The sequence below is a fragment of the Schistocerca cancellata genome, unplaced genomic scaffold (genome assembly GCF_023864275.1).
Source record: "Schistocerca cancellata isolate TAMUIC-IGC-003103 unplaced genomic scaffold, iqSchCanc2.1 HiC_scaffold_1148, whole genome shotgun sequence".
Taxonomy (NCBI): domain Eukaryota; kingdom Metazoa; phylum Arthropoda; class Insecta; order Orthoptera; family Acrididae; genus Schistocerca; species Schistocerca cancellata.
In genome coordinates, this window is record NW_026047147.1 from 37762 (window position 1) to 61867 (window position 24106).

A 24106-nucleotide genomic window follows, 5' to 3' on the forward strand; every position below is an offset into this window, starting at 1 on the left:
CGAAGGCTGCACTCCGTGCGAAGTTAGCACTCCTTGCGAAGGCAGCGCTCCTTGCGAAGGCAGCACTCCTTGCGAAGGCAGCACTCCTTGCGAAGGCAGCACTCCTTGCAAAGGCAGCACTCCTTGCGAAGGCAGCACTCCCTGCGTAGGCAGCTCTCCCTGCGAAGGCAGCCCTCCTTGCGAAGGCAGCACTCTGTCAAAGGAAGCATTCCGTGTGAAGGCAGCACTATGTGCAAAGGCTGCACTCCGTGCGAAAGCAGCACTCCTTGCGAAGGCAGCACTCCTTGCGAAGGCAGCACTCCTTGTGATGGCAGCTCTCCTTGTGTAGGCAGCACTCCCTGCGTAGGCAGCAATCCCTGCGAAGGCAGCACTCCTAGCAAAGGCAGCACTCCTAGCGAAGGCAGCACTCCTAGCGAAGGCAGCACTCCTAGCGAAGGCAGCACTCCTAGCGAAGGCAGCAATCCTTGCAAAGGCAGCACTCCTTGCGAAGGCAGCACTCCTTGCGAAGGCAACAGTCCATGCAAAGGCAGCACTCCTGGCGGAGGCAGCACTCTGTGCAAAGGCAGCACTCCCTGCAAAGGCAGCGCTCTGTGCAAAGGCAGCACTCCTTGCGAAGGCAGCACTCCTTGCGAAGGCAGAACTCCTTGCAAAGGCAGCACTCCTGGCGAAGGCAAAACCCCTTAGGAAGACAGCACTCCCTACAAAGGCAGCCCTCGTTGCGAAGGGAGCAATCCTTGCAAAGGCAGCACTCCTTGCGAAGGCAGCACTCCTTGCGAAGGCAACAGTCCATGCAAAGGCAGCACTCCTGGCGGAGGCAGCACTCTGTGCAAAGGCAGCACTCCCTGCAAAGGCAGCGCTCTGTGCAAAGGCAGCACTCTATGCGAAGGCATTTCTCCTTGCGAAGGCAGAACTCCTTGCAAAGGCAGCACTCCTGGCGAAGGCAAAACCCCTTAGGAAGACAGCACTCCCTACAAAGGCAGCCCTCGTTGCGAAGGGAGCACTCCTTGCGAAGGCAGCACTCCTTGCGAAGGCAGCACTCCTTGCAAAGGCAGCACTCATTGGAAGGCAGCACTCGTTGCAAAGGCGGTACTCCCTGTTTGCGAAGGCAGCCCTCCTTGCGAAGGCAGCACTCGTAGCGAAGGCAGCACTCCTTGCGATAGTAGCCCTCCTTGCAAAGGCAGCACTCCTTGCGAAGGCAGCACACCTTGTGAAGGCAGCAATCCTTGCGGATGCAGCACTCCCTGCGAAGGCAGCACTCCTTGCGAATGCACCACTCCTTGTGAAGGCAGTACTCCCTGCAAAGGCAGCACTCCCTGCGAAGGCAGCCCTCCTTGCGAAAGCAGCACACCTTGCGAAGTCAGTACTCATTGGAAGGCAGCACTCGTTGCAAAGGCAGTACTTCCTGAGAAGGCAGCACTACTTGCGAAGTCATTACCCCTTGCGAAGGCAGCACTCCCTGCGAAGGCAGCCCTCCTCTCGAAGGCAGCCCTCCTTGCGAAGACAGCCTTCCTAGTGAAGGCAGCACTCCCTGCGAAGGCAGCCCTCCTTGCGAAAGCAGCCCTCTTTGCGAGGGCAACACTCCTAGCGAAGGCAGCACACTTTGCGAAGGCAGTACTCCTTGCAAAGGCAGCACTCCTTGCGAAGGCAGCACCCCTTGCGGAGGCACCACTCATTCTGAACGCAGCACTCCTTGCAAAGGCAGCACTCCTTGCGAAGGCAGCACTCCTTGCGAAGGCAGCACTCCTTGCGAAGGCAGCACTCCTTGCAAAGGCAGCACTCCTTGCGATGGCAGTACTCCTTGGGAAGGCAGCACTCCTTGGGAAGGCAGCACTCCTTGGGAAGGCAGCACTCCTTGGGAAGGCAGCACTCCTTGGGAAGGCAGCACTCCTTGCGAAGGCAGCACTTTTTGCGAAGGCAGCACTCCTTGCGAAGGCAGCACTCCCTGCGAAGGCAGGACTCCTTGTGAAGGCAGCACTCCTTGCGAAGGCAGCACTCCTAGCGAAGGCAACAGTCCTTGCGATGGCAGCGCTCCTTGCAAAGGCAGCACTCTTTGCTAAGGCGGCACTGCTTGCGAAGGCAGCACTCCTTGTGGATGCAGCACTCCCTGCGAAGGCAGCACTCCTTGTGAAGGCAGCACTCCTTGCGAAGGCAGCACTCCCTGCAAAGGCAGCACTCCCTGCAAAGTCAGCCCTCCTTGCGAAAGCAGCACTCCTAACGATGGCAGCACTCCTTGCGAAGCCAGCTCTCCTTAGAAGGGCAGCACTCCTAGCGAAGGCAGCACTCCTTGCAAAGGCAGCACACCTTGCAAAGGCACCAGCCGTTGCGAAGGCAGCACTCCCTGCAAAGGCAGCTCTCATTGCGAAGGCTGCACTCCTTGCGAAGGCAGCACTCCTTGCGAAGGCAGCACTCCTTGCGAAGGCAGCACTCCTTGCGAAGGCAGAACTCATTGGGAGGCAGCACTCATTGGGAGGCAGCACTCGTTGCAAAGGCAGTACTCCCTGAGAAGGCAGCACTACTTGAAAATGCATTACCCCTTGCGAAGGCAGCACTCCCTGCGATGGCAGCCCTCCTCTCGAAGGCAGCCCTCAGTGCGAAGACAACACTCCTAGCGAAGGCAGCACTCCTTGTGAAGGCAGCACTCCTTTCGAAGGCGGTACTCCTTGCGAAGGCAGCACTCCTTTTGAAGGCAGCACTCCTAGCGAAGGCTGCACACCTTGCGAAGGCAGCACTTCATGCGAAGGCACCACACCCTGCGAATGCAGCTCTCTGTGCAAAGGCAGCACTCCGTGGGAAGGCAGCACTCCGTGCGAAGGCAGCACTCCGTGCGAAGGGAACACTCCTTGCGAGGGCAGCACTCCTTGCGAAGGCAGCACTCCTTGTGAAGGCAGCGCTCCTTTTGCAGGCAGCACTACTTGGAATGCAGCACTCCATGCAAAGGCAGTACTCCCTGCGAAGGCAGCACTCCTTGCGAAGGCAGCACTCCTTGCGAAGGCAGCACTTCTTGGAAGGAAGCACTCCTTGCGAAGGCATCACTCCTTGCGAAGGCTGCACTCCTTGCGAAGGAAGCACTCCTTGCGAAGGCAGCACTCTGTGCAAAGGCAGCACTCCTTGCGAAGGCAGCACTCCTTGCTAAGGCAGCACTCCTTGCGAAGGCAGCACTGTGCAAAGGCAGCACTCGCTGCGAAGGCAGCACTCCTTGCGAAGGCAGCACTCTGTGCAAAGGCAGCACTCTGTGCACAGGCAGCACTCTGTGCTTAGGCAGCACTCTGTGCAAAGGCAGCACTCTGTGCAAATGCAGCACTCTGTGCAAAGGCAGCACTCCTTGCGAAGGCAGCACTCCTTGCGAAGGCAGCACTCCTTGCGAAGGCAGCACTACGTGCGAAGGCAACACTCCTAGCGAAGGCAGCACTCCGCGCGAAGGCAGCACTCCTAGCGAAGGCAGCACTCTTAGCGAAGGCAACACTCCGTGCGAAGCCAGCACTCCCTGCCAAGGCAGCACTCCTAGCAAAGGCAGCACTCCTAGCAAAGGCAGCACTCTGTGCAAAGGCAGCACTCTGTGCAAAGGCAGCACTCTGTGCAAAGGCAGCACTCTGTGCAAAGGCAGCACTCTGTGCAAAGTCAGCACTCTGTGCAAAGGCAGCACTCTGTGCAAAGGCAGCACTCCTTGCGAAGGCACCACTCCTTGCGAAGGCAGCACTCCTTGCGAAGGCAGCACTACGTGCGAAGGCATCACTCGTAGCGAAGGCAGCATTCCGCGTGAAGGCAGCACTCTATGCAAAGGCAGCACTCACTGCGAAGGCAGCACTCCTTGCGAAGGCAGCACTCCTTGCGAAGGCAGCACTCCTTGCGAAGGCAGCACTCCTTGCAAAGGCAGCACTCCTTGCGAAGGCAACACTCCTTGCGAAGGCAACAGTTCATGCAAAGGGAGCACTCCTTGCGGAGGCAGCACTCTGTGCAATGGCAGCACTCCCTGCAAAGGCAGCGCTCTGTGCAAAGGCAGCACTCCTTGCGAAGGCAGCACTCCTTGCGAAGGCATTTCTCCTTGCGAAGGCAGCACTCCTTGCAAAGGCAGCACTCCTTGCAAAGGCAGCACTCCTTGCAAAGGCAGCACTCCTGGCGAAGACAAAACCCCTTGCGAAGACAGCACTCCCTACAAAGGCAGCCCTCGTTGCGAAGGCACTACTCCTTGCGAAGGCAGCACTCCTTGCGAAGGCAGCACTCCTTGCAAAGGCAGCACTCCTTGCAAAGGCAGCACTCATTGGAAGGCAGCACTCGTTGCAAAGGCAGTACTCCCTGCGAAGGCAGCAGCACTTGCAAAGGCATTACCCCTTGCAAAGCAGCACTCTCTGCGAAGGGAGCCCTTCTTGCGAAGGCAGCCCTCCGTGCGAAGTTAGCACTTCTAGCGCAGGCAGCACTCCTTGGAAGGAAGCACTCCTTGCGAAGGCAGCACTCCTTGCGAAGGCAGTACTACTTGCGAAGGCAACACTCCTTGCGAAGGCAGCACTCCTTGCGAAGGCAGCACTCGTTGTGAACGCAGCACTCGTTGCGAAGGCAACACTCCTTGCAAAGGCAACACTCCCTGCGAAGGCAGCACTCCTTGCGAAGGCAGCACTCCTTGCGAAGGCAGCACTCTGTCAAAGGAAGCACTCCATGTGAAAGCAGCACTATGCGCGAAGGCTGCACTCTGTGCGAAGGCAGCACTCCTTGCGAAGGCAGCACTCCTTGCGAAAGCAGCACTCCATGCGAAGGCAGCACTCCTAGCGAAGGCAGCCCTCATTGCGAAAGCAGCACTCCTTGCGAAGACAGCACTCTTTGCGAAGGGAGCACTCCTTGCGAAGGCAGCACTCCTTGGAAGGCAGCACTCCTTGCAAAGGCAGTACTCCCTGCGAAAGCAGAACTACTGGCGAAGGCATTACCCCTCGCGAAGGCAGCACTCCCTGCGAAGGCAGCCCTCTTTGCGAAGGCAGCCCTCCTTGCGAAGGCAGCACTCCTAGCGAAGGCAGCACTCATTGCGATGGCAGCGCTCCTTGCAAAGGCAGCACTCCTTGCGAAGGCAGCACACCTTGCGAAGGCAGCACTCCTTGCGGATGCAGCACTCCCTGTGAAGGCAGCACTTCTTGTGAAGGCACCACTCCTTGCGAAGGCAGCACTCCCTGCAAAGGCAGCACTCCCTATGAAGGCAGCCCTTCTTGCGAAAGCAGCACTCCTAGCGAAGGCAGCACTCCTTGCGAAGGCAGCTCTCCTTAGAAGGGCAGCACTCCTAGCGAAGGCAGCACTCCTTGCGAAGGCATATCTCCTTGCGAAGGCAGCACTCCTTGCAAAGGCAGCACCCCTTGCGAAGGCACCACCCCTTGCGAAGGCAGCACTCCCAGCAAAGGCAGCCCTCATTGCGAAGGCAGCACTCCTTGCGAAGGCAGCACTCCTTGCGAAGGCAGCACTCCTTGCGAAGGCAGCACTCCTTGCGAAGGCACCACCCCTTGCGAAGGCAGCACTCCCTGCAAAGACAGCCCTCATTGCAAAGGCAGCACTCCTTGCGAAGGCAGCACTCCTTGCGAAGGCAGCACTCCTTGCGAAGGCAGCACTCCTTGCGAATGCAGCACTCCTTACGAAGGCAGCACTCCTTGCGAAGGCAGCACTCCTTGCAAAGGCAGCTCTCATTGGAAGGCAGCACTCGTTCAAAGGCAGTACTCCCTGAGAAGGCAGCACTACTTGCGAAGGCAAACCCCTTGCGAAGGCAGCACTCCCTGCGAAGGAAGCCCTCCTCTCGAAGGCAGCCCTCCTTGCGAAGACAGCACTCCTAGCGAAGGCAGCACTCCTTGTGAAGGCAGCACTCCTTGCGAATGCAGTACTCCTTGAGAAGGCAGTACTCCTTGCGAAAGCAGCACTCCTTGCAGAGGCAGCACTCCTTGTGAATGCAGCACTCCTTGTGAGGGCAGCACTCCTAGCGAAGGCAGCACTCCTTGCGAAGGCAGCACTCCTTGCGAAGGCAGTACTCCTTGCAAAGGCAGCACTCCTTGCGAAGGCAGCATTCCTTGCGGAGGCACCACGCCTTCCGATCGCAGCACTCCTTGCGAAGGCAACACTGCTGGCGAAGGCAGCACTCCTTGCGAAGGCAGCACTCCTTGCGAAGGAAGTACTCCTTGCAAAGTCAGCACACCCTGCGAAGGCAGCACTCCTTGCGAAGGCTGCACTCTGTACGAAGGCAACACTCCTAGGGAAGGCAGCACTCTGTCCCAGGGCAGCACTCCTTGGGAAGGCAGTACTCCTTGCGAAGGCAGCACTCCTTGCAAAGGCAGCACTCCTTGCGAAGGCAGCACTCCTTGCGAAGGCAGCACTCTTTGCGAAGGGAGCACTCCTTGCGAAGGCAGCACTCCTTGGAAGGCAGCACTCCTTGCAAAGGCAGTACTCCCTGCGAAAGCAGAACTACTTGCGAAGGCATTACCCCTTGTGAAGGCAGCACTTCTTGCGAAGGCAGCCTTCCTTGCGAAAGCAGGACTCCTTGCGAATGCAGCACTCCTTGCGAAGGCAGCACTCCTTGCGAAGGCAGCACTCCTTGCGAAGGCACCACTCCTTGCGAAGGCAGCACTCCTTGCAAACGCAGCACTCCCTGCGAAGTCAGCCCTCCTTGCGAAAGCAGGACTCCTAGCGATGGCAGCACTCCTTGCGAAGCCAGCTCTCCTTAGAAGGGCAGCACTCCTAGCGAAGGCAGCACTCCTTGCGAGGGCAGCACTCCTTGCGAAGGCAGCACTCCTTGCGAAGGCAGCACTCCTTGCAAAGGCAGCACTCCTTGCAAAGGCAGCACTCCTTGTGAAGGCACCACCCCTTGCGAAGGCAGAACTCCCTGCAAAGGCAGCCCTCATTGCGAAGGCAGCACTCCTTGCGAATGCAGCACTCCTTGCGAAGGCAGCACTCCTTGCGAAGGCAGCACTCCTTGCGAAGGCAGCACTCATTGGGAGGCAGCACTCGTTGCAAAGGTAGTACTCCCGGAGAAGGCTGCACCACTTGCGAATGCATTACCCCTTGCAAAGGCAGCACTCCCTGCGAAGGTAGCCCTCCTCTCGAAGGCAGCCCTCCTTGCGAAGACAACACTCCTAGCGAAGGCAGCACTCCTTGCGAAGGCAGCACTCCTTTTGAAGGCAGCACTCCTAGCGATGGCAGCACACCTTGCGAAGGCAGCACTTCTTGCGAAGGCACCACACCCTGCGAATGCAGATCTCTGTGGAAAGGCAGCACTCCGTGGGAAGGCAGCACTACGTGCGAAGGCTGCACTCCGTGCGAAGGCTGCACTCCTTGCGAAGGCAGCACTCCTTGCGAAGGCAGCACTCCTAGCGAAGACAGCACTCCTTGCGAAGGCAGCACTTCTTGCAAAGGCACAACTCCCTGCGAATGCAGATCTCTGTGCAAAGGCAGCACTCCGTGCGAAGGCAGCACTACGTGCGAAGGCTGTACTCCATGCGAAGGCAGCACTCCTTGCGAAGGCAGCACTCCTTGCGAAGGCAGCACTCCTTGCGAAGGCAGCACTCCTTGCGAAGGCAGCACTCCTTGCGAAGGCAGCACTCCCTGCGTAGGGAGCACTCCCTGCGAATGCAGCACTCCTAGCGAAGGCAGCACTCCTAGCGAAGGCAGCAGTCCTTGTGAAGGCAGCACTCCTTGCGAAGGCAGCACTCCTTGCAAAGGCAGCACTCCTTGCAAAGGCAGCACTCCTTGCGAAGGCAACAGTCCATGCAAAGGCAGCACTTCTTGCGGTGGCAGCACTCTGTGCAAAGGCAGCACTCCCTGCAAAGGCAGCACTCTATGCAAAGGCTGCACTCCTTGCGAAGGCAGCACTCTTTGCGAAGGCAGCCCTCCTTGCGAAGGCAGCACTCTGTCAAAGGAAGCACTCCGTGTGAAGGCAGCATTACGTGCGAAGGCTGCACTCCGTGCGAAGGCAGCACTCCTTGCGAAGGCAGCACTCCTTGCGAAGGCACCACTCCCTGCGAAGGCAGCACTCCCTGCGTAGGCAGCACTCCCTGCGAAGGCAGCCCTCCTTGCGAAGGCAGCACTCTGTCAAAGGAAGCACTCCGTGTGAAGGCAGCACTATGTGCGAAGGCTGCACCCCGTGCGAAAGCAGCACTCCTTGCGAAGGCAGCACTCCTTGCGAAGGCAGCATTCCTTGTGAAGGCAGCTCTCCTTGCGAAGGCAGCACTCCCTGCATAGGCAGCACTCCCTGCGAAGGCAGCACTCCTAGTGAAGGCAGCACTCCTAGCGAAGGCAGCACTCCTTGCGAAGGCAGCAATCCTTGCAAAGGCAGCACTCCTTGCGAAGGCAACAGTCCATGTGAAGGCAGCAATCCTTGCGAAGGCAGCACTCCTTGCGAAGGCAGCATTCCTTGCGAAGGCTGCACTCCTTGCGAAGGCTGCACTCCTTGCGAAGGCTGCACTCCTTGCGAAGGCAGCACTCTGAGCAAAAGCAGCACTCCATGCGAAGGCTGCACTCCGTGCGAAGGCAGCACTCCTTGCAAAGGCAGCACTCATTGGGAAGGTAGCACACCTTGCGAAGTCAGCCCTCCTTGCGAAGGCAGCAATCCTTGCAAAGGCAGCACTCCTTGCGAAGGCAACAGTCCATGTGAAGGCAGCAATCCTTGCGAAGGCTGCACTCATTGCGAAGGCAGCACTCCTTGCGAAGGCACCACCCCAAGCGAAGGCAGCACTCCTTGCAAAGGCAGCACTCATTGGAAGGCAGCACTCGTTGCAAAGGCAGTACTCCCTGCGAAGGCAGCAGTACTTGCGAAGGTATTACCCCTTGCGAAGGCAGCACTCACTGCGAAGGGAGCCCTCCTTGCGAAGGCAGCCCTCCGTGCGAAGGCAGCACTTCTAGCGAAGGCAGCACTCCTTGGAAGGCAGCACTCCTTGCAAGAGCAGCTTTCCTTGCGAAGGCAGCTCTCCTTGCGAAGGCAGCACTCCCTGCGTAGGCAGCACTCCCTGCGAAGGCAGCACTCCTAGCGAAGGCAGCACTCCTAGCGAAGACAGCACTCCTTGCAAAGGCAGCACTCCTTGCGAAGGCAGCACTCCTTGTGAAGGCAACAGTTCATGCAAAGGGAGCACTCCTTGCGGAGGCAGCACTATGTGCAAAGGCAGCACTCCCTGCAAAGGCAGCACTCTGTGCAAAGGCAGCACTCCTTGCGAAGGCAGCACCCCTTGCGAAGGCATTTCTCCCTGCGAAGGCAGCACTCCTTGCAAAGGCAGCACTACTGGCGAAGACAAAACCCCTTGCGAAGACAACACTCCCTACAAAGGCAGGCCTCGTTGCGAAGGCAGCACTCTTTGTGAAGGCAGCACTCCTTGCGAAGGCAGCACTCCTTGCAAAGGCAGCACTCATTGGAAGGCAGCACTCGTTGCAAAGGCAGTACTCCCTGCGAAGGCAGCAGCACTTGCAAAGGCATTACCCCTTGCGAAGCAGCACTCCCTGCGAAGGGAGCCCTCCTTGCGAAGGCAGCCCTCCGCGCGAAGTTAGCACTTCTAGCGAAGGCAGCACTCCTTGGAAGGAAGCACTCCTTGCGAAGGCAGCACTCCTTGCGAAGGCAGTACTACATGCGAAGGCAACACTCCTTGCGAAGGCAGCACTCCTTGCGAAGGCAGCACTCGTTGTGAACGCAGCACTCCTTGCGAAGGCAACACTCCTTGCAAAGGCAGCACTACCTGCGAAGGCAGCACTCCTTGCGAAGGCAGCACCTCTTGCGAAGGCAGCACGCTGTGCGTATGCTGCGCTCCGTGCGGCGGCAGCAATTTGTGCAAAGGCAGCACTCCTTGCGAAGGCAGCACTCCTTGCGAAGGCTGCACTCCGTACGAAGGCAGCACACCTAGCGAAGGCAGCACTCTGTCCTAAGGCAGCACTCCTTGGGAAGGCAGCACTCCTTGCGAAGGCAGCACTCCTTGCGAAGGCTGCACTCCTTGCGAAGGCAGCACTCCTTGCGAAGGCAGCACTCCTTGCGAAGGCAGCACTCCTTGCGAAGGCAGCACTCCTAGCGAAGGCAGCCCTCATTGCGAAAGCAGCACTCCTTGCGAAGACAGCACTCTTTGCGAAGGGAGCACTACTTGCGAAGGCAGCACTCCTTGGAAGGCAGCACTCCTTGCAAAGGCAGTACTCCCTGCGAAAGCAGAACTACTGGCGAAGGCATTACCCCTTGCGAAGGCAGCACTCCCTGCGAAGGCAGCCCTCTTTGCGAAGGCAGTCCTCCTTGCGAAGGCAGCATCCGTAGCGAAGGCAGCACTCCTTGCGATGGCAGCGCTCCTTGCAAAGGCAGCACTCCTTGGGAAGGCAGCACTCCTTGCGAAGTCAGCCCTCCTTGCGAAAGCAGCACTCCTAGCGATGGCAGCACTCCTAGCGATGGCAGCACTCCTTGCGGAACCAGCTCTCCTTAGAAGGGCAGCACTCCTAGCGAAGGCAGCACTCCTTGCGAAGGCAGCACTTCTTGCGAAGGCACCACCCCATGCGAAGGCAGCACTCCCTGCAAAGGCAGCCCTCATTGCGAAGGCAGCACTCCTTGCGAAGGCAGCACTCCTTGCGAAGGCAGCACTCCTTGCGAAGGCAGCACTCCTTGCGAAGGCAGCACTCCTTGCGAAGGCAGCACTCATTGGGAGGCAGCACTCGTTGCAAAGGCAGTACCCCTGAGAAGGCAGCACTACTTGCGAATGCATTACCCCTTGCGAAGGCAGAACTCCCTGGGAAGGCAGACCTCCTCTCGAAGGCAGCCCTCCTTGCGAAGACAACACTCCTAGCGAAGGCAGCACTCCTTGCGAAGGCAGCATTCCTTTCGAAGGCAGTACTCCTTGCGAAGGCAGCACTCCTTTTGAAGGCAGCACTCCTAGCGAAGGCAGTATTCCTTGCGAAAGCAGCACTCCTTTTGAAGGCAGGACTCCTAGCGAAGGCAGCACACCTTGCGAAGGCAGCACTTCTTGCGAAGGCACCACACCCTGCGAATGCAGATCTCTGTGCAAAGGCAGCACTATGTGGGAAGGCGGCACTACGTGCGAAGGCTGCACTCCGTGCGAAGGCAGCACTCCTTGCGATGGCAGCACTCCTTGCGAAGGCAGCACTCCTAGCTAAGGCAGCACTCCTTGCGAAGGCAGCACTTCATGCGAAGGCACCACTCCCTGTGAATTTCTGATCTCTGTGCCAAGGCAGCACTCCGTGGGAAGGCAGCACTGCGTGCGAAGGCTGCACTCCGTGCGAAGGCAGCACCCCTTGCGAAGGCAGCACTCCTTGCGAAGGCAGCACTCCTAGCGAAGGCAGCACTCCATGCGAAGGCAGCACTTCTTGCGAAGGCACCACTCAATGCGAATGCAGATCTCTGTGCAAACGCAGCACTCCTTGCGAAGGCATTTCTCCTTGCGAAGGCAGCACTCCTTGCAAAGGCAGCACTCCTGGCGAAGGCAAAACCCCTTGCGAAGACAGCACTCCCTACAAAGGCAGCCCTCGTTGGGAAGGCAGCACTCCTTGCGAAGGCAGAACTCCTTGCGAAGGCAGCACTCCTTGCGAAGGCAGCACTCCTTGCGATGGCAGCACTCCTTGCAAAGGCAGCACTTATTGGAAGGCAGCACTCGTTGCAAAGGCAGTACTCCCTCTTTGCGAAGGCAGCCCTCCTTGCGAAGGCAGCACTCCTAGCGAAGGCAGCACTCCTTGCGATGGCAGCGCTCCTTGCAAAGGCAACACTCCTTGCGAAGGCAGCACACCTTACGAAGGAAGCACTCCTTGCGGATGCAGCACTCCCTGCGAAGGCAGCCCTCCTTGCGAAGGCACCACTCCTTGCGAAGGCAGCACTCCCAGCAAAGGCAGCACTTACTGAGAAGGCAGCCCTCCTTGCGAAAGCAGCACTCATAGCGTGGCAGCACTCCTTGCGAAGGCAGCTCTCCTTAGAAGGGCAGCACTCCTAGCGAAGGCAGCACTCCTTGCGAAGGCATATCTCCTTCGAATGCAGCACTCCTTGTAATGGCAGCACTCCTTGCGAAGGCACCACCCCTTGCGAAGACAGCACTCCCAACAAAGGCAGCACTCCCAGCAAAGGCAGCCCTCATTGCGAAGGCAGCACTCCTTGCGAAGGCAGCACTCCTTGCGAAGGCAGCACTCCTTGCGAAGGCAGCACTCCTTGCGAAGGCACCACCCCTTGCGAAGGCAGCACTCCCTGCAAAGGCAGCCCTCATTGCGAAGACAGCACTCCTTGCGAAGGCAGCACTCCTTGCGAAGGCAGCACTCCTTGCGAAAAAAGCAGTCCTTGCGAAGGCAGCACTCATTGGAAGGCAGCACTCGTTGCAAAGGCAGTGCTCCCTGAGAAGGCAGCACTACTTGCGAAGGCATTACCCCTTGCGAAGGCAGCACTCCCTGCGAAGGCAGCCCTCCTCTCGAAGGCAGCCCTCCTTGCGAGGGCAGCACTCCTAGCGAAGGCAGCACTCCTTGCGAAGGCAGCACTCCTTGCGAAGGAAGCACTCCTTGCAAAGGCAGCACTCATTGGAAGGCAGCACTCATTGCAAAGGCGTAACTCCCTCTTTGCGAAGCCAGCCCTCCTTGCGAAGGCAGCACTCCTAGCGAAGGCAGCACTCCTTGAGATGGCAGCGCTCCTTGCAAAAGCAGCACTCCTTGCGAAGGCAGCACACCTTACGAAGGCAGCACTCCTTGCGGATGCAGCACTCCCTGCGAAGGCAGCACTCCTTGCGAAGGCACCACTCCTTGCGAAGGCAGCACTCCCTGCAAAGGCAGCACTCCCTGTAAAGGCAGCACTCACTGCGAAGGCAGCCCTCCTTGCGAAAGCAGCACTCCTAGCGAAGGCAGCACTCCTTGCGAAGGCAGCTCTCCTTAGAAGGGCAGCACTCCTAGCGAAGGCAGCAATCCTTGCAAAGGCATATCTCCTTGCGAAGGCAGCACTCCTTCCAAAGGCAGCACTCCTTGGGAAGGCACCACCCATTGCGAAGGCAGCACTCCCAGCAAAGGCAGCCCTCATTGCGAAGGCAGCACTCCTTGCGAAGGCAGCGTTCCTTGCGAAGGCAGCACTTTTGCGAAGGCAGCACTCCTTGCGAACGCACCACCCCTTGTGAAGGCAGCACTCCCTGCAAAGGCAGCCCTCATTGCGAAGGCAGCACTCCTTGCGAAGGCAGCACTCCTTGCGAAGGCAGCACTCCTTGTGAAGGCAGCACTCCTTGCGAAGGCAGCACTCCTTGCGAAGGCAGCACTCCTTGCGAAGGCAGCACTCCTTGCGAAGGCAGCACTCCTTGCGAAGGCAGCACTCAATGGAAGGCAGCACTCGTTGCAAAGGCAGTGCTCCCTGAGAAGGCAGCACTACTTGCGAAGGCATTACCCCTTGCGAAGGAAGCACTCCCTGCGAAGGCAGCCCTCCTCTCGAAGGCAGCCCTCCTTGCGAGGGCAGCACACTTAGCGAAGGCAGCACTCCTAGCGAAGGCAGCACTCCTTGCGAAGGCAGCACTCCTTGCGAAGGCAGTACTCCTTGCGAAGGCAGCACTCCTTGCGGAGGCAGCACTCCTTGCGGAGGCACCACTCCTTCTGAACGCAGCACTCCTTGCGAAGGCAACACTGCTAGCGAAGGCAGCACTCCTTGCGAAGGCAGCACTCCTAGCGAAGGCAGCCTTCATTGTGAAGGCAGCACTCCTAGCGAAGGCAGCACTCTTTGCGAAGGCAGCACTGTTTGCGAAGGGAGCACTTCTTGCGAAGGCAGCACGCCTTGGAAGGCAGCACTCCTTGCAAAGGCAGTACTCCCTGCGAAAGCAGAACTACTTGCGAAGGCATTACCCCTTGCGAAGGCAGCACTCCCTGCGAAGGCAGCCCTCTTTGCGAAGGCGGCCCTCCTTGCGAAGGCAGCACTCCTAGCGAAGGCAGCACTCTTTGCGATGGCAGCGCTCCTTGCAAAGGCAGCACTCCTTGCGAAGGCAGCACTCCTTGCGAAGGCAGCACTCCTTGCGGATGCAGCACTCCCTGCGAAAGCAGCACTCCTTACGAAGGCAGCACTCCCTGCAAAGGCAGCTATCCCTGCTAAGACAGCACTCCCTGCTAAGTCAGCCCTCCTTGTGAAAGCAGCACTCCTACGATTGCAGCACTCCTTGCGAAGCCAGCACTCCTTAGAAGGGCAGCACTCCTAGCGAACGCAGCACACCTTGCGAAGGCAGCACTCCTTGCAAAGGCAGCACTCCTTGCGAAGGCGCCACCCCTTGCGAAGGCAGCACTCCCTCTAAGGGCAGCCCTCATTGCGAAGGCAGCACTCCTTGCGAAGGCAGCACTCCTTGCGAAGGCAGCATTCCTTGCAAAGGCAGCACTCCTTGCGAAGGCAGCACTCCTTGCGAAGGAAGCACTCCTTGCGAAGGCAGCACTCCTTGCGAAGGCAGCACTCCTTGCGAAGGCAGTACTCCTTGTGAAGGCAGCATTCCTTGCGAAGGCAGCACTCCTTGCGGATGCACCACTCCTTCTGAACGCAGCACTCCTTGCGAAGGCAACACTGCTAGCGAAGGCAGCACTACTTGCGAAGGCAGCACTCCTTGCGAAGGCAGTACTCCTTGCAAAGGCAGCACACCTTGCGAAGGCAGCACTCCTTGCGAAGGCTGCACTCTGTACGAAGGCAACACTCCTAGCGAAGGCAGCACTCTGTCCCAAGGCAGCACTCCTTGGGAAGGCAGCACTCCTTGCGAAGGCAGCACTCCTTGCGAAGGCAGCACTCCTTGCGAAGGCAGCACTCATTGGGAGGCAGCACTCGTTGCAAAGGCAGTACTCTCTGAGAAGGCAGCACTACTTGCGAAAGCGATACCCCTTGCGAAGGCAGCACTCCCTGTGAAGGCAGCCCTCCTCTCGAAGGCAGCCCTCCTTGCAAAGACAACACTCCTAGCGAAGGCAGCACTCCTTGCGAAAGCAGCACTCCTTTCGTAGGCAGTACTCCTTGCGAAGGCAGCACTCCTTTTGAAGGCAGGACTCCTAGCGAAGGCAGCACACCTTGCGAAGGCAGCACTTCTTGCGAAGGCACCACACCCTGCGAATGCAGATCTCTGTGCAAAGGCAGCACTCCGTGGGAAGCCAGCACTTCGTGCGAAGGCTGCACTCCGTGCGAAGGCAGCACTCCTTGCGATGGCAGCACTCCTTGCAAAGGCAGCACTCCTTGCGAAGGCAGCACTCCTTGCGAAGGCAGCACCTCATGCGAAGGCACCACTCCCTGCGTAGGCAGCACTCCCTGCGAAGGCAGGCCTCCGTGCGAAGGCAGCACTCCTTGCGAAGGCAGCACTCCTTGCAAAGGCAGCACTTCCTGCGAAGTCAGCCCTCCTTGCGAAAGCAGCACTCCTAGCGATGGCAGCACTCCTTGTGAAGCCAGCACTCCTTAGAAGGGCAGCACTCCTAGCGAAGGCAGCACTCCTTGCGAAGGCAGCACTCCTTGCAAAGGCAGCACTCCTTGCGAAGGCACCACCCCTTGAGAAGGCAGCACTCCCTCTAAGGGCAGCCCTCATTGCGAAGGCAGCACTCCTTGCGAAGGCAGCACTCCTTGCGAAGGCAGCACTCCTTGCGAAGGCAGCACTCATTGGGAGGCAGCACTCGTTGCAAAGGCAGTACTCTCTGAGAAGGCAGCACTACTTGCAAATGCGTTACCCCTTGCGAAGGCAGCACTCCCTGTGAAGGCAGCCCTCCTCTCGAAGGCAGCCCTCCTTGCGTAGACAACACTCCTAGCGAAGGCAGCACTCCTTGCGAAGGCAGCACTCCTTTTGAAGGCAGTACTCCTTGCGAAAGCAGCACTCCTTTTGAAGGCAGGACTCCTAGCGAAGGCAGCACACCTTGCGAAGGCAGCACTTCTTGCGAAGGCACCACACCCTGCGAATGCAGATCTCTGTGCAAAGGCAGCACTCTGTGGGAAGGCGGCACTACGTGCGAAGGCTGCACTCCGTGCGAAGGCAGCACTCCTTGCGATGGCAGCACTCCTTGCGAAGGCAGCACTCCTAGCTAAGGCAGCACTCCTTGCGAAGGCAGCACTTCATGCGAAGGCACCACTCCCTGCGAATTTCTGATCTCTGTGCAAAGGCAGCACTCCGTGCGAAGGCAGCACTACGTGCGAAGGCTGCACTCCGTGCGAAGGCAGCACTCCTTGCGAAGGCAGCACTCCTTGCGAAGGCAGCACTCCTTGCGAAGGCAGCACTCCTTGAGAAGGCAACACTCCTTGCAAAGGCAGCACTCCCTGCGTAGGCAGCACTCCCTGCGAAGGCAGGCCTCCGTGCGAAGGCAGCACTCTGTCAAAGGAAGCACTCTGTGTTAAGGCAGCAGTATGTGCGAAGGCTGCACTCCGTGCGAAAGCAGCACTCCTTGCGAATGCAGCACTCCTTGCGAATGCAGCACTCCTTGCGAAGGCAGCACTCCTTGCGAAGGCAGCACTCCTTGCAAAGGCAGCACTCCTAGCGAAGGCAACAGTCCATGCAAAGGCAGCACTCCTTGCGGAGGCAGCACTCTGTGCAAAGGCAGCACTCCCTGCAAAGGCAGCACTCTGTGCAAAGGCAGCACTCCTTGCGAAGGCAGCACTCTTTGCGAAGGCAGCCTTCCTTGCGAAGGCAGCACTCCGTGTGAAGGCAGCACTATGAGCGAAGGCAGCACTGCTTGCGAAGGCAGCACTCCTTGCGAAAGCAGCACTCCTTGCGAAGGCAGCACTCTTTGCGAAGGCAGCACTAATTGCGAAGGCAGCACTCCTTGCGAAGGCCGCACTCCCTGCGAAGGCAGCACTCCCCGCGTAGGCAGCACTCCCTGCGAAGGCAGCCCTCCGTGCGAAGGCAGCCCTCCGTGCGAAGGCTGCACTCTGTCAAAGGAAGCACTCCGTGTGAAGGCAGCACTATGTGCGAAGGCTGCACTATGTGCGAAGGCTGCACTCTGTGCGAAAGCAGCACCCCTTGCGAAGGCAGCACTCCTTGCAAAGGCAGCACTCCTAGCGAAGGCAGCACTCCTTGCGAAGGCAGCAATCCTTGCAAAGGCAGCACTCCTTGCGAAGGCAACAGTCCATGAAAGGCAGCACTCCTTGCGGAGGCAGCACTCTGTGCAAAGGCAGCACTCTGTGCAAAGGCAGCACACCTTGCGAAGGCGGCACTCCTTGCGAAGGCAGCACTCCTTGCGAAGGCAGCACTCTGAGCAAAAGCAGCACTCCATGCGAAGGCCTCACTCCGTGCGAAGGCAGCACTCCTTGCGAAGGCAGCACTCATTGGAAGGCAGCATCGTTGCAAAGGCAGTACTCCCTGCGAAGGCAGCAGTACTTGCGAAGGCATCACCCCTTGCGAAGGCAGCACTCCCTGCGAAGGGAGCCCTCCTTGCGAAGGCTGCACTCCGTACGAAGGCAGCACTCCTAGCGAAGGCAGCACTCCGTCCTAAGGCAGCACTCCTTGGGAAGGCAGCACTCTTTGGGAAGGCAGCAATCGTTGCGAAGGCAGCACTCTGTCAAAGGAAGCACTCCGTGCGAAGGCTGCACTCCTTGCGAAGGCTGCACTCCTTCCGAAGGCTGCACTCCTTGCGAAGGCAGCACTCCTTGTGAAGGCAGCACTCCTTGCGAAGGCAGCACTCTGTCAAAGGAAGCACTCGGTGCGAAGGCTGCACTCCGTGCGAAGGCAGCACTCCTTGCGAAGGCAGCACTTCTTGCGAAGGCAGCACTCCTAGCGAAGGCAGACCTCATTGCAAAGGCAGCCCCCCTTGCGAAGGCAGCACTCCTAGCGAAGGAAGCACTCCTTGCGATGGCAGCGCTCCTTGCAAAGACAGCACTCCTTGCGAAGACAGCACTCCTTGCGAAGACAGCACTCCTTGCGAAGGCAGCATTCCTTGCGGATGCAGCACTCCCTGCGAAGGCAGTACTCCTTTCGAAGGCAGTACTCCTTGCGAAGGCAGCACTCCTTTTGAAGGCAGCACTCCTAGCGATGGCAGCACACCTTGCGAAGGCTGCACTTCTTGCGAGGGTACCACACCCTGCGAATGCAGATCTCTGTGCAAAGGCAGCACTCCGTGGGAAGGCAGCACTACGTGCGAAGGCTGCACTCCGTGCGAAGGCTGCACTCCTTGCGAAGGCAGCACTCCTTGCGAAGGCAGCACTCCTAGCGAAGGCAGCACTCCTTGCAAAGGCAACACTTCTTGCGAAGGCACCACTCCCTGCGAATGTAGATCTCTGTGCAAAGGCAGCTATCCGTGCGAAGGCAGCACTACGTGCGAAGGCTGCACTCCGTACGAAGGCAGCACTCCTTGCAAAGGCAGCACTCCCTGCAAAGGCAGCACTCCCTGCGAAGGCAGCCCTTATTGCGAAGCAGCACTCCTAGTGATGGCAGCACTCCAAGTGAAGGCAGCTCTCCTTAGAAGGGCAGCACTCGTAGCGAGGGAAGCACTCCTTGCGAAGGCATATCTCCTTACGAAGGCAGCACTCCTTGCAGAGGCAGCACTCCTTGCGAAGGCACCACCCCTTGCGAAGCCAGCACTCGCTGCAAAGGCAGCCCTCATTGCGAAGGCAGCACTCCTTGCTAAGGCAGCACTCCTTGCGAAGGCAGCACTCCTTGCGAAGGCAGCACTCCTTGCGAAGGCAGCACTCCTTGTGAAGGCAGCACTCATTGGAAGGCAGCACTCGTTGCAAAGGCAGTACTCCCTGAGAAGGCAGCACTACTTACGAAGGCAGCACTCCTTGCGAAGGCAGCACTCCTTGTGAACGCAGCACTCCTTGCGAAGGCAACACCCCTTGCAAAGGCAGCACTGTCTGCAAAGGCAGCACTCCTTTCGAAGGCACCACCCCATGTGAAGGCAGCACTCCCTGCGAAGGCAGCCCTCCTTGCGAAGGCAGCACTCTGTCAAAGGAAGCACTCCGTGTGAAGGCAGCACTATGTGCAAAGGCTGCACTCTGTGTGAAAGCAGCACTCCTTGCGAAGGCAGCACTCCTTGCGAAGGCAGCACTCCTTGTGAACGCAGCTCTCCTTGCGAAGGCAGCACTCCCTGCGTAGGCAGCACTCCCTGCGAAGGCAGCACTCCTAGCGAAGGCAGCACTCCTAGTGAAGGCAGCACTCCTAGCGAAGGCAGCAATCCTTGCAAAGGCAGCACTCCTTGCGAAGGCAGCACTCCTTGCGAAGGCAACAGTCCATGCAAAGGCAGCACTCCTGGCGGAGGCAGCACTCTGTGCAAAGGCAGCACTCCCTGCAAAGGCAGCACTCTGTGCAAAGGCAGCACTCCTTGCGAAGGCAGCACTTCTTGCGAAGGCATTTCTCCTTGCGAAGGCAGCAATCCTTGCAAAGGCAGCACTCCTGGCGAAGGCAAAACCCCTTAGGAAGACAGCACTCCCTACAAAGGCAGCCCTCGTTGTGAAGGCAGCACTCCTTGCGAAGGCAGCACTCCTTGCGAAGGCAGCACTCCTTGCAAAGGCAGCACTCATTGGAAGGCAGCACTCGTTGCAAAGGCAGTACTCCCTCTTTGCGAAGGCAGCCCTCCTTGCGAAGGCAGCACTCGAAGCGAAGGCAGCACTCCTTGCGATAGTAGCGCTCCTTGCAAAGGCAGCACTCCTTGCGAAGGCAGCACACCACGCAAAGGCAGCAATCCTTGCGGATGCAGTACTCCCTGCGAAGGCAGCACTCCTTGCGAATGCAGCACTCCTTGCGAAGGCAGTACTCCCTGCAAAGGCAGCACTCCCTGCGAAGGCAGCCCTCCTTGCGAAAGCAGCACACCTTGCGAAGGCAGTACTCATTGGAAGGCAGCACTCGTTGCAAAGGCAGAACTCCCTGAGAAGGCTGCACTACTTGCGAAGGCATTACCCCTTGCGAAGGCAGCACTCCCTGCGAAGGCAGCCCTCCTCTCGAAGGCAGCCCTCCTTGCGAAGACAGCCTTCCTAGTGAAGGCAGCACTCCCTGCGAAGGCAGCCCTCCTTGCGAAGGCAGCCCTCTTTGCGAGGGCAACACTCCTAGCGAAGGCAGCACTCATTGCGAAGGCAGTACTCCTTGCAAAGGCAGCACTCCTTGCGAAGGCAGCACCCCTTGCGGAGGCACCACTCATTCTGAATGCAGCACTCCTTGCAAAGGCAGCACTCCTTGCGAAGGCAGCACTCCGTGCGAAGGCAGCACTCGTTGCGAAGGCAGCACTCCTTGCGAAGGCAGCACTCCTTGCGAAGGCAGCACTCCTTGCGATGGCAGTACTCCTTGGGAAGGCAGCACTCCTTGGGAAGGCAGCACTCCTTGGGAAGGCAGCACTCCTTGGGAAGGCAGCACTCCTTGGGAAGGCAGCACTCCTTGGGAAGGCAGCTCTCCTTGCGAAGGCAGCACTTTTTGCGAAGGCAGCACTCCTTGTGAAGGCAGCACTCCTTGCGAAGGCAGGACTCCTTGTGAAGGCAGCACTCCTTGCGAAGACAGCACTCCTTGCAAAGACAGCACTCCTTGCGAAGACAGCACTCCTTGCGAAGACAGCACTCCTTGCGAAGACAGCACTCCTTGCGAAGACAGCACTCCTTGCGAAGGCAGCACTCCTTGCGAAGGCAGCACTCCTAGCGAAGGCAGCCCTCATTGCGAAGGCAGCACTCCTTGCGAAGGCAGCACTCCTCGCGAAGGCAGCACTCTTTGCGAAGGGAGCACTACTTGCGAAGGCAGCACTCCTTGGAAGGCAGCACTCCTTGCAAAGGCAGTACTCCCTGCGAAAGCAGAACTACTTGCGAAGGCATTACCCCTTGCGAAGGCAGCACTCCCTGCGAAGGCAACCCTCTTTGCGAAGGCAGCCCTCCTTGCGAAGGCAGCACTCCTAGCGAAGGCAACAGTCCTTGCGATGGCAGCGCTCCTTGCAAAGGCAGCACTCCTTGCGAAGGCGGCACTGCTTGCGAAGGCAGCAGTCCTTGTGGATGCAGCACTCTCTGCGAAAACAGCACTCCTTGTGAAGGCAGCACTCCTTGCGAAGGCAGCACTCCCTGCAAAGGCAGCACTCCCTGCAAAGTCAGCCCTCCTTGCGAAAGCAGCACTCCTAGCGATGGCAGCACTCCTTGCGAAGCCAGCTCTCCTTAGAAGGGCAGCACTCCTAGCGAAGGCAGCACTCCTTGCAAAGGCAGCACACCTTGCGAAGGCACCAGCCCTTGCGAAGGCAGCACTCCCTGCAAAGGCAGCCCTCATTGCGAAGGCTGCACTCCTTGCGAAGGCAGCACTCCTTGCGAAGGCAGCACTCCTTGCGAAGGCAGCACTCCTTGCGAAGGCAGCACTCCTTGCGAAGGCAGCACTCATTGGGAGGCAGCACTCATTGGGAGGCAGCACTCGTTGCAAAGGCAGTACTCCCTGAGAAGGCAGCACTACTTGAAAATGCATTACCCCTTGCGAAGGCAGCACTCCCTGCGAAGGCAGCCCTCCTCTCGAAGGCAGCCCTCCTTGCGAAGACAACACTCCTAGCGAAGGCAGCACTCCTTGTGAAGGCAGCACTCCTTTCGAAGGCGGTACTCCTTGCGAAGGCAGCACTCCTTTTGAAGGCAGCACTCCTAGCGAAGGCTGCACACCTTGCGAAGGCAGTACTTCATGCGAAGGCACCACACTCTGCGAATGCAGATCTCTGTGCAAAGGCAGCACTCCGTGGGAAGGCGGCACTACGTGCGAAGGCTGCACTCCGTGCGAAGGGAACACTCCTTGCGAAGGCAGCACTCCTTGCGAAGGCAGCACTCCTTGTGAAGGCAGCGCTCCTTTTGCAGGCAGCACTACTTGGAATGCAGCACTCCTTGCAAAGGCAGTACTCCCTGCGAAGGCAGCACTCCTTGCGAAGGCAGCACTCCTTGCGAAGGCAGCACTCTGTGCAAAGGCAGCACTCCTTGCGAAGGCAGCACACTGTTCCAAGGCAGCACTCCTTGCGAAGGCAGCACCACATGCGACGGCATCACTCCCAGCGAAAGCAGCACTCCGTGCGGAGGCAGCAATACAAGCGAAGGCAGCACTCCCTGTGAAGGCAGCACTCCTAGCAAAGGCAGCACTCCGTGCGAAGGCAGCACTCCTTGCGAAGGCAGCACTCCTTGCGAAGGCAGCACTCTGTGCAAAGGCATCACTCTGTGCAAAGGCAGCAGTCTGTGCGAAGGCAGCACTACATGCGAAGTCAGCATTTCTAGCGAAGGCAGCAGTCCGTGCGAAGGCACCACCCCTTGCGACCGCAGCCCTCCCTGCGAATGCAGCACTCCTAGCGAAGGCAGCACTCCTAGCGAAGGCACCACTCCTAGCGAAGGCACCACTCCTAGCGAAGGCACCACTCCTAGCGAAGGCACCACTCCTAGCGAAGGCAGCACTCCTAGCGAAGGCAGCACTCCCTGCGAAGGCAGCACTCCCTGCGAAGGCAGCACTCCTAGCAAAGGCAGCACTCCTTGCGAAGGCAGCACCCCTTGCGAAAGCAGCACTCCTTGCGAATGCAGCACTCCTTGCGAAAGCAGCACTGTGTGCAAAGGCAGCACTCCTTGCGAAGGCAGCCCTCTGTGCAAAGTCAGCACTCCTTGCGAAGGCAGCACTCTGTGCAAAGGCAGCACTCGCTGCGAAGGCAGCACTCCTTGCGAAGGCAGCACTCTGTGCAAAGGCAGCACTCTGTGCAAAGGCAGCACTCTGTGCAAAGGCAGCACTCTGTGCAAAGGCAGCAATCTGTGCAAAGGCAGCACTCTGTGCAAAGGCAGCACTCTGTGCAAAGGCAGCACTCTGTGCAAAGGCAACACACCGTGCGAAGATAGTAATCTTTGCAAAGGCAGCACTCTGTGCAAAGGCAGCACTCCGTGCATAGACACCACTCCTTGCGAAGGCAGCACTCTGTGCAAATGCAGCATTCTGTGCGAAGGCAGCACTCCTTGCGAAGGCACCACTCCTTGCGAAGGCACCACTCCTTGCGAAGGCAGCACTCTTTGCGAAGGCAGCACTCATTGCGAAGGCAGCACTCTGTGCAAGGGCAGCACTCCGTGCATAGGCACCACCCCTTGCGAAGGCAGCACTCCTTGCGAAGGCAGCACTACGTGCGAAGGCAACACTCCTAGCGAAGGCAGCACTCCGCGCGAATGCAGCACTCCTTGCGAAGGCAGCACTCCTTGCGAAGGCAGCACTCCTTGCGAAGGCAGCACTCCTTGCGAAGGCAGCACTCCTTGCGAAGGCAGCACTCCTTGCGAAGGCAGCACTCCTTGCGAAGGCAGCACTCCTTGCGAAGGCAGCACTCTGTGCAAAGGCAGCACACCGTGCGAAGATAGTAATCTTTGCAAAGGCAGCACTCTGTGCAAAGGCAGCACTCCGTGCATAGACACCACTCCTTGCGAAGGCAGCACTCTGTGCAAATGCAGCATTCTGTGCGAAGGCAGCACTCCTTGCGAAGGCACCACTCCTTGCGAAGGCACCACTCCTTGCGAAGGCAGCACTCTTTGCGAAGGCAGCACTCTTTGCGAAGGCAGCACTCTGTGCAAGGGCAGCACTCCGTGCATAGGCACCACCCCTTGCGAAGGCAGCACTCCTTGCGAAGGCAGCTCACCCTGCGAAGGCAGCACTCCTTGTGATGGCAGCAGTCCATGCGAAGGCACTATGCAAATGGTACACTCCTTTTGAAGGCTGTATTCCTTGCGAAGCGTGCCCCCTATGTGAAGGCTGCACTCCATGCGGATGCTGCACTACGTGCAAAGGCAGCACTCCTTGTGAAGGCAGCACTCCTTGTGAAGGCTGCACTCCTTGCGAAGGCTGCATTCCTTGCGATGGCTGCACTCTTTGCGATGGCTGCACTCTGTGTGAAAGCTGCATTCTGTTTGAGGGCTGCACCCTTTGCGTAAACTGCCGCACTGCATGCAAAGACTGCACTCTTTGCGAAGTGTGTACTCCGTGTGGAGGCTGCACTCCCTGCAGAGGCTGCACTCATTGTGAAGGCTGCACTCATTGTGAAGGCTGCAGTCATTGAAAGTCTTACTCTTTGCAAGGGCTGCACCCCTTAAAAAGGCTGCACCTCTTGCAAAGTCTGCAGACACTGTTATTACTGCCTAGTCTGATTTCATCACTGCTATTAAGTGAGAAGATCTGTGTGGACGTCATGCAGTGTAAGGACTGCAAACCATGTCCAAGCAGCATGACTTGTAGTCAGTACACCTTGTGGGATAGTACTCTTAATGAAATAATCCCAGATTGTGAGGAATATACATTTA

General features: G+C 58.5%; 6 protein-coding genes across 6 annotated transcripts; 1 reads left to right on the forward strand and 5 right to left on the reverse strand.

The window, feature by feature from the left end:
- Window positions 1-1364: 1364 nt before the first annotated feature.
- Window positions 1365-2528, reverse strand: LOC126159841 (trophinin-like). Its single transcript, XM_049916652.1, has one exon. It carries the CDS (start codon window positions 2526-2528, stop codon window positions 1365-1367), a length of 1164 nt encoding a protein of 387 aa, XP_049772609.1.
- Window positions 2529-7613: 5085 nt separating this feature from the next.
- Window positions 7614-8711, reverse strand: LOC126159843 (uncharacterized). Its single transcript, XM_049916653.1, has one exon. The coding sequence runs from the start codon at window positions 8709-8711 to the stop codon at window positions 7614-7616; it is 1098 nt and encodes a 365-aa protein (XP_049772610.1).
- Window positions 8712-14034: 5323 nt separating this feature from the next.
- Window positions 14035-14715, reverse strand: LOC126159844 (CWF19-like protein 2). The gene has a single exon (XM_049916654.1). It carries the CDS (start codon window positions 14713-14715, stop codon window positions 14035-14037), a length of 681 nt encoding a protein of 226 aa, XP_049772611.1.
- Window positions 14716-17897: 3182 nt separating this feature from the next.
- On the forward strand, window positions 17898-18290 carry LOC126159845 (60S ribosomal protein L22-like). Its single transcript, XM_049916655.1, has one exon. The coding sequence runs from the start codon at window positions 17898-17900 to the stop codon at window positions 18288-18290; it is 393 nt and encodes a 130-aa protein (XP_049772612.1).
- Window positions 18291-19689: 1399 nt separating this feature from the next.
- On the reverse strand, window positions 19690-20502 carry LOC126159846 (uncharacterized). The gene has a single exon (XM_049916657.1). It carries the CDS (start codon window positions 20500-20502, stop codon window positions 19690-19692), a length of 813 nt encoding a protein of 270 aa, XP_049772614.1.
- Window positions 20499-23844, reverse strand: LOC126159847 (ice-structuring glycoprotein-like). Its single transcript, XM_049916658.1, has 2 exons — window positions 23575-23844; window positions 20499-23375 (listed from the first exon to the last, which is right to left on the reverse strand). The coding sequence occupies exons 1-2, from the start codon at window positions 23842-23844 to the stop codon at window positions 20499-20501; spliced, it is 3147 nt and encodes a 1048-aa protein (XP_049772615.1).
- Between the last annotated feature and the right edge of the window lie 262 nt (window positions 23845-24106).

Coding starts and splice junctions, on each gene's coding strand:
- LOC126159846 (XM_049916657.1), bottom strand. CDS start 20,502: ATGAGGGCTGCCTTCGCTAGGAGTGCTGCCTTCGCAAGGAGTGCTGCC.
- LOC126159845 (XM_049916655.1), top strand. CDS start 17,898: ATGGCAGCACACCTTGCGAAGGCTGCACTTCTTGCGAGGGTACCACAC.
- LOC126159843 (XM_049916653.1), bottom strand. CDS start 8,711: ATGAGTGCTGCCTTTGCAAGGAGTGCTGCCTTCGCTTGGGGTGGTGCC.
- LOC126159847 (XM_049916658.1), bottom strand. CDS start 23,844: ATGAGTGCAGCCTTCACAATGAGTGCAGCCTCTGCAGGGAGTGCAGCC. Junction 23,376..23,574: donor TTGCACGTAGTGCAGCATCC/GCATGGAGTGCA, acceptor GCCCTTGCACAG/AGTGCTGCCTTCGCAAAGAG.
- LOC126159844 (XM_049916654.1), bottom strand. CDS start 14,715: ATGAGTGCTGCCTTCGCAAGGAGTGCTGCCTTCGCAAGGAGTGCTGCC.
- LOC126159841 (XM_049916652.1), bottom strand. CDS start 2,528: ATGCATTTTCAAGTAGTGCTGCCTTCTCAGGGAGTACTGCCTTTGCAA.